This window comes from Phascolarctos cinereus, unplaced genomic scaffold (assembly GCF_003287225.1).
Source record: "Phascolarctos cinereus isolate Bilbo 61053 unplaced genomic scaffold, phaCin_HiC Scaffold_4;HRSCAF=312, whole genome shotgun sequence".
Classification (NCBI taxonomy): Eukaryota; Metazoa; Chordata; class Mammalia; order Diprotodontia; family Phascolarctidae; genus Phascolarctos; species Phascolarctos cinereus.
The window spans coordinates 327,484,851-327,500,269 of record NW_027555847.1 but is presented as its reverse complement, the minus strand read 5'-3'; the positions used below and the strand labels follow the sequence as shown (position 1 = coordinate 327,500,269).

The window sequence follows — 15,419 nt, the reverse complement described above, 5'->3', positions numbered from 1 at the left end:
CATCCCCTCCTTAATACAGCTCCCATATGGGTGACAGACTTAGTTCAGACACCCAATTGGTTTTAGTTTTACTGCAGGCAGGTGGTGCAGTAGATAGAATGCTGGACTCACATCAGGAAGACCTGAGTTCAAATCTAGCCTCAAACACTGCTGTATGACCCTAGGCAAGGCACTCAATCTGCCTCAATACCCTCAATTGTAAAGTGGAGATAATAATAACACCTACTGGTCACAGCTGTTGTGAGGTTCAAACACATACACACACACACACACACACACACACAGAGAACAGTGCCTGGCACATAGTAGGTGCTTAATATATGCTTGTTCCCTTCTGTTCCCTTTCTCTATCTCAGAACTGCCCAGTTCAAGCAATCCGTGAACCTCAGCCTCCCCAGCAACAAAAACATGCAATGAGCCACACACTCAGTGATCCTCCCCAGGTTAGGAACCACTCTGTCCAGACTATGTCATCTTAAAGTGAGGTGTGACTCTCAAGTAGAGATCGTTTTTTTTAAAAAACAAACCAGAACTTTTATATTCAGATGAATTGTATATTTCAAGATAATGCTCTTGAAAGGTTAATTTTCATCACTTATTCCAGTGATGTTTTTTTCAAAATCTTTTCAGAACTATTCCACAATCAGTTTTCAACACATACAAGAAAGCCAGTCTCATTACTTTATAGTTACACTTAGTTTTTTACCCTAACCAGTCTAACCCATCTTGACTGAATACAGTAATCACCTTATTTGGTTCTCAACGATTTTTCACTGCTTCCCAAAGCTAATCCATCCTGAAAGAATTGCCACCATTGAAAGAGTTCAAAAGAATGAGACTCTGAAAGTAATTCTTTTTTTAAAATATTTTATTTTTCCCCAATTACATGTAAAAAACAATTTTTAACATTTGGTTTTTTTTAAATTTTGAGTTCCAAATTCTCTTCCTCCTTCCTTCCCTCACGTTTCCTCTCTTTGAGATGGTAAGCAATCATGTAAAACATATTTCTGAAAGTAATTCTAAGTGGAGTTCCAAAATCTTGAGTTAATGTCACATCATTGAATCTCATTCTTTGAATGAGAGTGAGCATTTTAAATAAGAGAATACTAATTTGTGTAAATTTTGATATATTTGTTAAAATTAGTGGATACTTCAAAGGAGGTATGATTTGATTTTATCAATATGATTACAGCCATGAGATGGCCTATATCATGCACATGCTCTTGTATGTCTTCCCATAAATCTCCCACTAGAGTCACAAATGTCCTGGGCACCTTATCCTTTGATGTCTTGACAATGGAACATATGAGCTTTCTTTCCATTATTTCTCACCTTCTCCATATTACTGGCCCATTTTCTTTTCTGTTCACCCCTACATCCCTTCCTCCATGTTTGTATATTCTTTTTTCTTATGTGGTTCAATTATGAGAAACTGCATGATCCACCCCATTTTTCCTCCTTTCTACACTCAGATGTTCCTCTTTTTACTGTCTTTTCTTTTCTCTCTTTAAATCCTTAGAATAAAATCAATTAGCCCTCAATTTTATTTAATTCTCTCAATACCCTTAGAAGACATTATAGTTCTGACGGTTCCCTGGGGACAACTCCACCTTGGGGCTAACTCAACACTTACTGAGTCCCTGCTTAGAACCCCCACAACCAATGCCCAGCTAGTGATGATGTTCATTTCCACTTCTGGCTCATCCTCTGACCTATTTTACCTCCACACCAGTTGGGTAGCCTCCTGGCACAGATTTTATTCCCAGGAGGAGAAATTGAACTGAGGAGATGATAGGAGGAAAGAACCCATCCCAAGGCTTTAGGTTTCCACCCCTAGCTTTGGGGTTAGGGAAAGCAGATTTTGGAAGGCCAAGACCATCAACAGCTCACCAAATCAAATCCATCAATCAGGGAGGTCCAGCATGAAACAGTGGGACAGAAACAGGGAATGGGGAAACATCAAAAAGAGAACTTAGGGTTCCTGAGAGAAATAGATACATATGCCAGCCTTGTCTTTAAATTCTGAATGTCTTATTTTATAAGCATCATTTTTGTTTCCTTGTGCCTAATTTTTGGCTAGTAAAAAATTCTCATTTTATCAGGTCTCCAAATATTGGTCACTGGGGAGAATATGGGAGGTATTTCTTCTGGACCCAAAAAAAGTCAGGGAGAAATTGGCCTTAGGATTTGGGGAGACTCTGACTCCCCAGAGAAAGCAGAGTCCAAGGCTGAAATTCTCCTTCCCAACAGGAACTACCAGCATGGGTAGAAAATCTTTGACCCAGTTGGACAATGGGACTATTACCCCTGACTGTATTCAGGATAGTTTCTAGACCACACCCAGGTCACCTCACAATGCCCATGCTTGAAGGGTCAGGAAATGCTCATTACATCCCCTGTGTCACAAATTAAAATTTGTTCAACTCAGTGGAAATGTTACAAAATTCTCTTTGAAAAAAAAGCTGAATCCAACTCTGACAGAAAAACTATGGCAAATGGGGAAATTTAAGGCCTGTTAATGGAAGTGAGGTAATAAAAATACTTTTGTTAATAATAACTCTCATGTATATGATGCTTTGCAGTTTACTGCACACAACTACCCTTGAGGCAGGAAATACAAATATTATCTTCATTTTATACACAAAATTAGCTAGCACTTTATATAGAGTTTTAAAGTTGATAAAATGCTTTATGAATATCTTATTTTATCTTCACAATAACTCAGGGGAGGGAGTAGCCTCTGTTATCCCCATTTTATAGATAGGGAAACTGAAGGAGACAGGTGTGATTCAAGGTCACACAGCTAGCAAATGTCTAAGGCTGATGCTGAATTTAGGTGTGGAACTTCCTGACTCCAAGTCCAGTGCTCTATCCACCCAGCCACTTACCTGCCTATTTATGTAAATAAAGAGGATTAATGAGACAGAGAGATCTGTCCACGGTCACACAGGCAGAAAGTGTTAGGAATTCAATCTCAAATCCTGTGGAGTCAGTGGAGAAGTAGAGGAAAGAAGCAGAAGAAATGTACATTAGCTGTACATTTCTCAGAACTGAGAAGCTGTCACGGTTTCTCTTCAGTGCCAAAGGCAGCATTTCTGTCCACTTAAAACCATCAGAATTTTGGATCTAGGAGGGAGCTTATAGCTCTAATCCAACTCTCTTGTTTCACTGCACTCTCATTTTGCTCCCAGTTTGATTCACTCTCCAGACTTCCTACTCCCTTCCCAGGAGCACCCTGAGGCTCATGCCCAGGATTCCGAAGTCCTTAGCCCAGACACCAGTGGGCACTTCAGTCACCTACTGACTCCCTCTGGATCTCTTTACTTCCTCACCGGTAGCCTGGCCCTTTCCTTACTCACATGAGAATTTAAGCTGTTTTGTTTGCTGTTATTTGTATCCCCAGTGCTTATCATGGTTCCTGACACATGGTAAATACTTAATAAATGCTCACTCTATCATCTGTCTATCTATCTATCTATCTATCTATCTATCTATCTATCTATCTATCTATCTATCTCTATCTACCTTACCATCACACTATTTCTCTACCTCACTATTAATCTTAGTATCTTCACCATCTATCTCACTCTTTCTCTCACTATCCTATCTTACTCTCTATCTCAGCATCTTTCTATCTCGCTATCTTATCTCAGTATCCCTCTATTTCACTATCTTTCTCTATCTCACTATCTCTCTACCTCACTCTCAGTATCTTACCATCTATATCACTATCTCTCTATCTTTCTGTCTCACTATATCTCAGTATCTCTCTATCTCACTATCTCTTTATCTTACTATTTCTATCCAACTACCTCTCTATCTCACTATCTCAATATCTGTGTATCTCACCATCTATCTCACTATCTCTGTCTCTACCTCACTACCTCTCTTTCTCACTATCTCTCCATCTCTCTTTCTCTACTTCCCAAAGTTTCCACAGGTAAGAAGTGGCAGAGCTGGGGTCGGTTTTGCCATTCCAAGAAGAATTCTATCAAACCAGAGGCAAAATGTTGCATAGTAGAGAGAGCTAGCCTTAGAGTCGGAAAGACCAGAGTTCAAGTCCTGCCTCTGACACATACTGACTATGTGACCCTGGGTAAGTCACTTAATGTCTCAGTGTCTCACTCAACTCTCCAAAAATTTCTGATCTGCATTGGTAGTCCTAGACCAATGAAATCACAGGTCTAGATGAAACAAAATAATATTGTAAACAAGGTCTACACAAACTCATATCAGTTTGATTTTAGTTCAAAATATGGATATGATTATATCAACAACAAAACAGCTGAGTAAGCAATTAGTTAATCAATTTCTTTAACTTTCCATTCACTTTTCTTCCCAATGCCTCAATCCTAGAATCAGGAAAGTATCCACTTTCCCTCTGGTACTTTCAATTTAGGAAGGAATTGGAACCCAATGCTCTCTTGGAATATCAATGGAGTAAGAAGTAGAGAGTAGAAGCAGGACATGAGAATGAAAGTGGCTCTCCAAATAGATTTGAAAGGCTTCCCTAGGATTGAAAGAATACTCAGTTCTATCCTGTGGACCCACCACAAAAGGTCAAAAAATGTGCTCGCCAGTGGGAAACCCAAGGATGAGATTTTCCAAGCCCCAATAATCCTAAGCTCACTAACGGAAACCTTACAGAAATGGTCATTTCTCCTTTCTCCCCCAACACTTACCTCCAAGTTCACAGCATAACCATTCTGCTCTTCTTCTGCTCATAGAAGATGCTTCTGTATTGAGATAGTTCAGCAAAAGGATAGGATAGAAAAACAAACATTTTAGAATGATTTTGGTGAAAGCCACCTGGAAGGGTCCAAAATGTGTAGGGCAAGGCTATAAAGCCCTCGGGTGTGCTTTGTAAGTAGATTGAGCTGCAGGCTCCTTCACAGGAATAAAGGTTCTTTCTCCAAATTCTCTCGCCCTGTGCTTCCCATGGGGACCCTTCCCTGTGGGGACCTTCCAGCTACAGGTATAGAGAACCCTTTACCCTCCCTCCATTCTCTTCAGATAGAAATGGCATTTTTGTTCAGCAGATCCCAGTGGCTGTTTTTGTTTTTGAAGTGTATTAAATTCAACACAATAATAACCAGATATTGATGTTGCCAGAATGATTAATATTCTCATAGCAATCCTGTGCCATGTTTTGGTATCCTTGTAATTGGAAGTTGCTGTTCTTGTCAGCTGGCCTTATTTCAATTTGAGTGTCCTGAAACCAGTATTCAGTGACCCGCTGAAGCCTGAATGTGATATATTATCCAAAAGGAAACCTGGGTACAACCATGAAATCACCCAAAATACGGAGCCAAGGTGGGGGGAATCCCCCTTACCATAATGTCAAATTTCTAGTCTCAAATAACATCATGGGGCCCTTTTCAATCTGCACCATGAGGGGGTTGGGTTCAGGAGGGATGGAGGGGTGGCCATGAGATAAGTCTAATTTAGTGTATAATGCCGCCATCCCTCCCCTTCCCCCGAGGATGAAGGAAAACCCTTTTTAATTTTTGTTTAAATATCAGGTTAGTATTTTTAAAGTACAAATTACCTCACAGGATCATCTTACAGGCCATCCAGTCCAACCCCTTCATTTTACAAATGAGGAAGTAGAGGTAGAGAAATGAAGTCACTTGCCTGAGGTCACACAGGCAGTAATAAGTATCAGAGGTAGAGTTTGAACTCTGGCCCTGTGACTCCAGAACCTGTAATCTTTCCATTCTACCATGGCTCCAAAAGTGCCCGAGAGCAGGCCTGAACCAGGTCCAGGGAGCCAACTGTTAAGTTTGTACTATGAGCATTTACACCTTGGAAATCAGGAGACGCTACAAATCAGGACTTGATTGTTATGTTGATTTTCTAGACTTAAAGAAGTGATGGATAAAATGTTAGTAATGCAGATGAAACTCAAAACCTATCACATATTTTTCAGGAGCCAGTTGTCCACCATTTACCAGTACATCACTGGATGTAACTATCAAAGCTGACTCCTTCTTAACCATGACAAAATCACTGGAGACAGCTGGCTGGGTAGGCCCACAGGTGAAGGTTATGTCCTTCTTAAAACATTCATATTATTGGATTCCATCTCTTTTTATCATGCAGCCAAAATATTCCATTCACAGCTTATCTAACACTTCTTCATTTAGTGCATCATCTGTAAGATAAGGGGTGAGGCCTAGACGGTCTCCAAGGACATCAGCTCTCACATTCTGTGGCTTTGTGATTCTGACTAAAAAAATTCTCTCTCTTCCACTATTTCTTCACGAAGATAGTCTAGTCCTCTGGAGCTGTGTCCCATATCCCTTACTTTGTTATTTTCCTTTCAATTTCTCTGTGGGGCTCTTTCCAAAATGGTGCTGCTTCCCACATTTTTCCTTACAGCCTGAAAAAACAGTGATGAACAAAACCCCCAGCATTCTTTCTAATTTACTTGAAGAGAGTCACCTGGACAGTTGCAGCAGAAAGAATTAAAGCTGGTCCAGTGGCCGGGTGATCCTCAGGCCCTGGGGAGTGGCAGGATCTTGGGGTCAGGGTAAACTGTGCTTCTGGGAGGGTGGGACTCACTGAGGGTCAGTAACCTGAGGAGGAGGGATGGTGTACTTCAGACATTTCAAAGGAAGGAAGGAGCTTAGCTGGAAGTTTGGAAACAACTGTAGATGAAGAAGGAGAAATAGTCTGCGAGAAACAAAGATTGCTTTCTTGCTTTTTTGGGGGGGGAGGCAAGTAAAACAAGTTTACATATATGGAGGGAATTTAAATGGTATATGTTTAATTCTCATTACATAAACCTTAGAAATGGTTTGCGATTTCTGTAGATCAGCCTACAGATGACTGCTCTTCAGTGAAGCATTTCTCTGCCTCCCAGGAGACATACACTCTACAAGCAATGACCACCACTGCCCATGATAGGATCTTTTCTGGGTTATAACTCTGTGTGTATGCCATAAGCAGAAATTGAGTAGGGGGAAATCATCCAAAATTGACCTGTTTAGAGGCATCATATCTTGCTTTTCTGGTCTTACCAGATTTTCCTCCCACCCCCCTTCACTCTCCCTTGCCCCCACACTCTGTAGTCCAATCCTTTTCTTTGTTTTCCCAACTCTGTCCCTGTGCACTGGTCATCTTGCATTTCTGGAAGACATTCCCTTCTTACCTTGGTCTTATAGAGTCTCTATCTTCCTTTTGGGTATAGCTCTAGCACCATCTTCACAGAACCTTTCTTGATCCCCCTCCCAACCATTATGCCTTCCCTGACTCCCAAACTAACTTGTGTTGAGCTACCTTGTGTGTGTGTGTGTGTGTGTGTATACATGTATGTATATATATGTAAGTCCTTATTCTTTTCATGTTTATTCTGCACATTTTCATATATGTATTTATTTCTAACCCCATTAGAAAGTAAACTCCTTGCACATGAGAATTACTTCATTCTTTGTACCTGTAACTCCAATGCCTTGGCACATAGTAGGTACTTAATAAATACTTGTTGACTGATCAAACTAGGTAGCACATCCTCTCTGCACTGTTGGCTTTGCACTAAAGAGGGCTGGGGATTTGGGGTTATGAGAAAGAAGGGAGTGTGGTAGGTAGATGTGGGCTTCCTCCTTAGCCTCAAAGAAGCTGGCTCCTGGGCGCTTGGATCCTGCCCCCACCAGAGAGCCCTTTTGCATTCAGACATGGCTGAAATACCCATCTGCCCACAACATCTCTGGAGGAGCAAAGATGCAACAAATTAGCCTTATGGCAGCTGGATAACTTGGCTAGGAGAGCTGTGCCACCCTTGTCAAATATCCCAAGGGAAGGATGGATAGTGTAGGGCAGCCGCCAGCCTACCATCTGCATCTCAGGGAACAGACGACTACCATCTGATCATTATTATAAGCGGAATTTTTATTTTACTAAATTATCTATGTTAAAAAAAAATCTGTGCCTGGTGTGGAATTTCACTCCATCAAGTGTTACAAAGTTTTTGTTTTCATTACAAGCAGGAGGATGAATGTAGGACAAGTGTTAGGAAACATGGCAATAAATTAGAATATAATTTACAAAAGCAAAAAAAAAAATAACAGTGTACCACATTAATACTGAGTATAAAATAATAAGCAACTAATCACAATGATACAAAGGTAATTTCATTCTGTATTGTTAAGGATACCTATGTGACATTCACTCCATTAATAAAGATGCTAATTAAATGGGCTCTTTGGAGTTAAACCCCATCAGGAGGGGTTTAAGTTCCAGGACACATTTTACCTTTTTGTTGTTGCTGTTAGACTGTATTAACCCTACTGGCTGATACTGCCCAGTAGCAGTATGGGCGCCATCAACACTCTATTCCTACTTCTAGACCAGGGCCTGCCTGCCGAGACTCAGCTTCTTGGGAAGGTCCTATTGTTATTTAGGATGTTGTGTCGTTTAGCTTGGATTACCGAGGGAATTACAAAGGCGGCGGCAGCAGCAGCAACCTACTGTGCTGTGGAAAAGAAAGAAGAAATGGGTTTGGTTTTTTTTTTTGAGTCAGGTTTCAGTTTCAGGTCCTAGTCTGAAGCCTCCTTTAGTTTACAAACCCAGATACATTCTGTGTTTTGTTCCCTGTTTTAACAATGCAATCCGATTTTATTCTAGGGGGTTCTCTAAATTCCAGCCACAGTGTTGTTGAAGTTGACCAGTAAACATTGGACACCCTTGTGTTCTAGCACCAGACGGAGCATCGAGCTGAGCCCATGGGGACAGCCTTTGCAAAGTTAATATCTTAAGTGAGGTAAAGAAAAAAAAAGGGAGGGTCTTTCTCCTCTAGTTAGCAATATTAACAAAACTCCTTTGATGAAGAAACATTAGCTAATATTTATAATCATGCCCTGGAAAAAATCTGATCCTGAGAGCCATCTGTGCCTGGAAGTTACCAGAGCCCCATCTTTCTCTCTTCTTGACCTCACCAGGACACACTAGCACCAAGGTAACCACATGAAGAGGACAGATGAAATTCGGTTGCCAGGTCTGTGGTATGTAAAAGCCTAGGTGAGGAACCACTTTCATACCATCAAGGGCTCCCTAACCCCGTACAAAAAGCACATTTGGGAAACTTGGAAGCTTGCTGTGATGTAGAAAGAGAAAGCTGGCGATGGGATGGGATGATCATGCTTAAGAATAGTGTGCTGAACAGCATCCCAAACAAATTAGCCTAAAATATTCAGAGTTTGGTTAGTTTTCAGAGTCCAAGAAAAAGAGTATGATTTTTTTGTCTTTCCTTTTAGGGGAAAAAGGGTGTGTGTGTGTGTGTGTGTGTGTGTGTGTGTGTGTGTGTGTGTGTGTGTGTGTGTGTGTGTGTGTGTAACACAGAGAGACAGACAGAGAAGACACAGACACAGAGAGACACAGAGATAGACAGAAACAGAGACAAAAAGACAGATACAGACAGAGAGATAGACACAGACACACAGAAAGAGACAGAGAAACAGAGAGACACATACATGGATACAGATAGATAGATAGAGAGAGAGAGAGAGAGAGAGAGAGAGAGAGAGAGAGAGAGAGAGAGAGAGAGAGAGAGAGAGAGAGACAGAGAGACAGAGAGACAGAGACAGAGAGAGAGCCAGCCCCTACTCACTCCCATTAGTTCCTACTGGGTGTGTGGGACGCATCTGACATGCTGTTTGGGTTAACATGGATGAGTTGGGTTGAGCTCTAAGATTTTCTTTCACTGCCAGTACAACTTCCTAAAAATGCCATTTGGGTTTTTAGTCTTAAGCACAAGGTATTGTTGACTTTCACATGATGTAATCGCACTGCTACAACAATGAAGGTCTGCAGAGTGGGATACAAAAGCACATTCATTAAGTACCTGTTGCCAAATGCAAGTGTTCATGTACAAAATATTCTGGTAAATAAGCATACTCTTTCTTTATCTCCTTGTTGAGTTTCTTGTAGAGCAGGACAGGGGAGTGGGGACAGGAAAGAAAAAGAGCTGGCCTTTGTGTTTTCAGATTCATTGAATTCTAGAATTGGATTTGCCCAAGGAACAGGGTTTCACATTTAATCACAATTCAGAGTAGCCATAAACAAACTGAAACCCATGCTTCAAAGGAGTAATGAAATGAAGTTACAGTGACCGACAGTCCTCATGAATTTTTTTCTTCTTTGGTTACAATCCTTTCTAACGCTCACAGAAACGGCAGGTTTACCTTTAAGTACACAGTGCTCTATCCATACACACCCCAAAGCATGAGCACATGAGCACATGTGCACACATGCACGCACACACACACACTCTTGCTCTCCTATAAATAAATGCCCTTCTACCATATCAAAGAAGGGGGTATCTGGATCCCACTGAACTGTCAACATAGTTTACAGAAAGATCTGTCTTATTATGACATAGCCAGGCTATCTTTTGTACATATCTTCTTTCTAAGTCCAATTGGAGGCTAACAATGCAATGAGCTGTTCTGTGGCTACTGATGTAAACAATGGTCAGGTGGAGAAGCCAAAATAGGAAGCCAGGCATCCTGCCCATAGAGTGGCAATCCAGGGCCTGGCAGCTCAGTCTCCATCGCACCTTGAGTCTGGCTTCTCTATGGAATTGAAATGCTTTTCCCTTAAAAGAGTAACAGAAATCTCAGCTTCGCTTGTCCAGTGGCAAGATGGCTACATACCTTTAGCACTGAATGTATAGACTTGTATTTCATGCCCAGTCGCAGCACCTGGTGCACTGCCTTCCACTCTGTCCCTCATTGTCACTTTGTTTAATAGCATTTTATAAATGGCTCACAGCAGTGTTCAGAAAAGGGGAATTACTCCTAAGGAAATGAGGTGGAATGAAGAAAAATAATACAAATTTTCTTTACTTCTGATTTATAATTGCTCCTTAAATAACATTTCAAAGCCTGGTTTTATAATTTAAACTGTGGTGCTGTTGTAGTGAGATAAAATACAGTAAATATTTTTAAGCTATGACTTCAGATTTCTGAATCTTCTTTACTTCCATGGTAGACCAAGTCATAACAGCTACATTTTAAACAGTTTTAAATACAAATGGATTCAGTGTCATTGCTAAGTCCATAATAAAAATTCTCTTAATGGTCCAAGGAGGTAAATGGGCTATTTCTTGAAAGAACACAACAGTTCCACAGTAAGTGATTGATGCTCTCTGTGTTGTTTGGATCTCTCCCACCTGGCATTCCCTCCTTATACTGTGTCCAGCACTTTGGATCAATAAATCCCACTTCACAGAAGTTAAAATAATATTGAAATCCTGTCAGCTGGGGCTGACCAGTGGTTACGTTTTCCACAGGGTAATGCATTCGCAAGGACGTCCATCTCCTTCCTCTGGGTGGCTCTCTTTGATGGACACATCTCCACGGTGAAATAACAAGGCGCACTCTCTCTCTTGCTCTCTGTGGGTCAGTGTCCTTGGCACGTCTTACAACACATCTGTCGGAAGTATGCACGACTGCAGAACTTGAACTTCAACACCAATGGGCAATAGGCCACTTTGTTCACATCTTTGCACTCTGATGAATGGGGGCAGAAAACAGGAAATGATTAGAGATACAGAAGCAAATCCCTACACAAGCAGCTAGACGACCTAGGCACTAGACAGAGAGGAGTCCACATGGCCTCATCCACCAGAGCCGCTCTATCTCGGGGGTCTGCGTTTTTGTTTTGCTTTCAGCCAACCCTGTCTGGGGAGCTTAGTAGATAGATGCCTTTGATATATTTTAACACAAATCAAAAAATGCTTGCAAGGCTCCTCTCCCAGACTTTTATAAGGATGGTGCATGCCCACTGTGTCTTGAAAGAATTACCATTTGTTGGGATAAGTGATCACTTTAGACAGCTTGGAAGCATGAGTCATTTTTCTTAGAGCACTTTTATTGCTTCTTTCTCAAGGGTTATTTTATTCAGCAAAGCAAGGTTATCCAAAATCAAACAGGAGTCACCCTGCTGGGTACCGAGGTACATATGTCTCAAGACAACCAACCACTGAAACCTGGCAACAGTGAAGTTGGATGAACCTGGGAGAATGAAAAGTTGGTAAGACAAAGAATGAGGGCTGAGTGGTTGGCCTCATGTGGCAGTGACCTGTGGGTTACAGAAAGATGTGGAAATGTCTTTTGTCATTTGGGAATGAGACATGGCCTCCTTTTTTTTCCCTATGTGTTTTTCCCCTCTGGGTTGAGTTTGTCACAACCGAAGTCTACTAGCCTCCTGGCCAATACGTGAATAAATGGCTTCCTTTCCACATCGTTATCTCCCACCTTGAGGCTAACCAGGGAGAGGCTGGAGGAAGGGGCAAAAAGGGGAGAGAGGATGAAGAGCAAAGTAAGGCAGGCATTCATTCCTGAAGGGAAAGCTGGAAGAGAATGGGCATGAGGCCTAAGCCCCTCAGAGATCTCACCCCTGTTCCCAGCTGTTCAGGCCCCTTTCATCTAGATTTAAAAATACTTGCTAAGCACAGCAACTAACTTTCTGAAAACCCTGTATCCTCATTTTTCCAGGTAGATAAATAGAAATCCCAGCATTTTCAATAGAATTGTTTCCTTTGTTTCTGAGTCAGCTTCCTGGGAGAGCCCTCATTAAAATAACAACAAAGGTTGAAGGGCCCTCCGCTATCACCTCAACAGGAGTATCTTTTCCCTGTGTGTGAGGGTGTTAATACTGACTGGAAACCTCTGTTTCGATGAGGCCCAGCAGCACAGTACACAGGAACTTACTGATGATAAATAGAAAGGACAAACTAGAGTGAGCACTGGAAATATCTCCATTACTCTAAACTTTCAGTTCACATCTGCTTGGGACGGAATTGACCAAATTGCTTGATAACTTTCGGTCAAGGGACTGACAGTCTGATCTCAGAGTGGCAAAATCACCTGCAGATGTTACAGTGAAACCCAACCATCATTGCAACATCTCCTGAAGAAGGTTATTTCTTTCCTCAAAGGTGGAGACTGCCTACAGTTCCTAATTTCAAGAAAAGAAAAAAAAAGCATCCTTTAAGCAAGGCTTTTTGAAAGCTGTATCCTTGGGTGAAGGAGACGTGGGTACATGGCACCATAAAATCAGTCACAGTTTCAAGAGGGGCTTTCCCTCAGGTCTTCCTATCACATTTTCAAAGGTGATTTCTTCTTGGGAAGGTCAGCAGAGGATACACAACTACAGTGGGAGTGAGGAAACTCTTCAAGTTTTGCCATGGGAGGGGAAAAAAATAGGATCTAAGAGATCAGATTTTAGCACCCAATGGCAAGACCTACATTAGAACTATGCCTTCAGTTTCGTAGTCCTGGGAACCATTTTTCCTTCTTTCCTTCCATGATTACAGTGCTCACAAAAAAATAGGCTACAAAATTTTAATGGAAAAATAGTTTTTCATCTCCTACTATGCCTAGCTTGATACCTTCCTTGAAGAGAGTAGGACTTAATAAGTCCTTGTTATTGCAATGAATCAGCATTGCAAACAGCAGGAGCCCATGTGTCCAAGCAACACCATGTTAACAAGTCAAGAAAAATTTGACCTAATTATCCTCCCTTTACAAAGGAGTCAGACTTCTCTCCTGTCTTTAACCCCATCCCACCATTCCAGCATATCCTGCCGCCTCTCCAGCATGGTTTCTATAAGACTAACAACAACTCAAACTTATAGAACATTTTAAGTTTTATAAGATACTTTCCCCACAACAACTTGGTGACATAAGTAGTGTGAGTATTGATCACCATCCATTTTTTACAGGTTAGGACACTGAGGCTCAGAGAGATTACCTGACTTATCCGTGGTTATGTCCTTAGTAAATGTTGGAGTTGAGTTGGGATACACCTCTTTCAAATATTTTTCTGGGACTTTGATGGGGGGGGTGCTATTGGTTGAATTGGGTTTAATCTGGGATATCTTTGTCAAAATATAAAAAAGAAAATGAAAGGTATAGGCTGACTTATTTGGACCACCAGGACACTTGCCTATTGCCATGGTGGTGCTAAAAGGTTGCTCAGTTGGGGGACGAAAGGAGCGTATCTTCCATTTCCATGAAATACTAATGAGCCTTCAGTCAATCAAAAATACCCCAATCATGGCCATTATGTACACCTCCCAATTCTGCCAGCATGGCTGAGGAGCTTGTGAAAATGCTAGTCTCTCATCGATTTAAAGAACAAATCTAACAGTAACATTTTTTCTGTGGCACTTTAGTTATTCTAAGGTTATTAGATGAATGGATTACTTATCTGGTTTTAGATAAATGGCCATGGTTAGAGGGGTAAATATTTAAAGACTGCCAGACTTTGGCATCTGATTAAAGTGAGTGTTGCAAAGCCAGGGTCCTTACATATAATGTCAGGATTAGCAAAACATAAACAGATACAGCCCAATTCTTTCCCCTAACTGGGGCTGCTGTGAATAGAGTGAAGGGGCCCCAGTCCTCAGGCTTATGACGGAGGTAAAAAATAAAATCTCCCTCCCACAGTCCGGCCAACAGTGGCACTCCCACAAAGCACTAGACCTCCAGACAAACCATTCACAGAACCTCAAAAAAGGGAACAGCTGGAGACAGTATTGTTCTATTGCTTCTAAAGCAATTTCTAACCTAATTGACAAGAGGGAATAGTTAAGATAGCACTGGCCTGACGGAAATTGGAGTGGGACCCAATTCAGTTTGTTTGAAAGGACACCACAAGGTCCATGTCAGCAGCTCTAAAGAGATTCTGAGAGGGTCACAACCATGAGTTGCTTCTTGCTAGTTATAACATGGGGCTTCTAAAATGCACTGCTGGATGTTTAGCAAGTTAATATATACCACTTAGTAATTAGTATTGAGGAAATTAGATAGCATAGTAGATAGAGTACAGGGCTTAGAGTCAAAAAGTCCTGAGTTTGAATCCTAACTTAGACATTTACTAGCTATGTAACTATGGGCAAGTCACTTAACATCTATGTGACTCAGTTTCCTCATCCGTAAAATAAGGATAACAACAGCATCAACCTCACAGGGTTGTTGTACAGACCTTAAAGAGGTATGTACATGCTAGCTATTATTATTAGCTAATAATTAATAGCATATGCATCACTTTAGCAGGGAGTAATTTTTCAGATTACCTATTCATGAAGCAGAGAAAAAAGAGCACTAGATTGGGAGACAGCTTATGTTTGCACCCTGGCCCTACCACTTAACCATCTGTGTGACCACAGGAAAGTCATTTCACTTCTCTGTGGCTCAGTTTCCTCATCTGTAAAAGGAAGAGGTTGAACTAGAGGGCACCTAAGGTCCTTTCCAGCTCTACATTCTACAGTCCTAATCTATGGTAGTATGATCTTCAAGTCCTGAGGGAATGGATATCCAACAGGTGCTATAATGGGGAAAAAGGTCATTAGGGAAGAGCCGGAGAATGGAGGAAGCAGGCTAGTATGGATGCTTTACACTGGGGCCCCTGGG

The 15,419-nt window shown here is 41.4% G+C and overlaps 1 protein-coding gene across 1 annotated transcript in view; it reads right to left on the bottom strand.

The window, feature by feature from the left end:
- Positions 1-7,869: 7,869 nt before the first annotated feature.
- The window catches only part of ADAMTS6 (ADAM metallopeptidase with thrombospondin type 1 motif 6), a 339,960-nt gene continuing 332,410 nt past the window's right edge, over positions 7,870-15,419 (bottom strand). Inside the window, exon 25 of the mRNA XM_021007265.2 lies at positions 7,870-11,510. Within this exon, the coding sequence (XP_020862924.1) occupies positions 11,401-11,510 (110 nt within the window). The 3' untranslated portion in view covers positions 7,870-11,400. The remainder of the gene's footprint in view (positions 11,511-15,419) is intronic.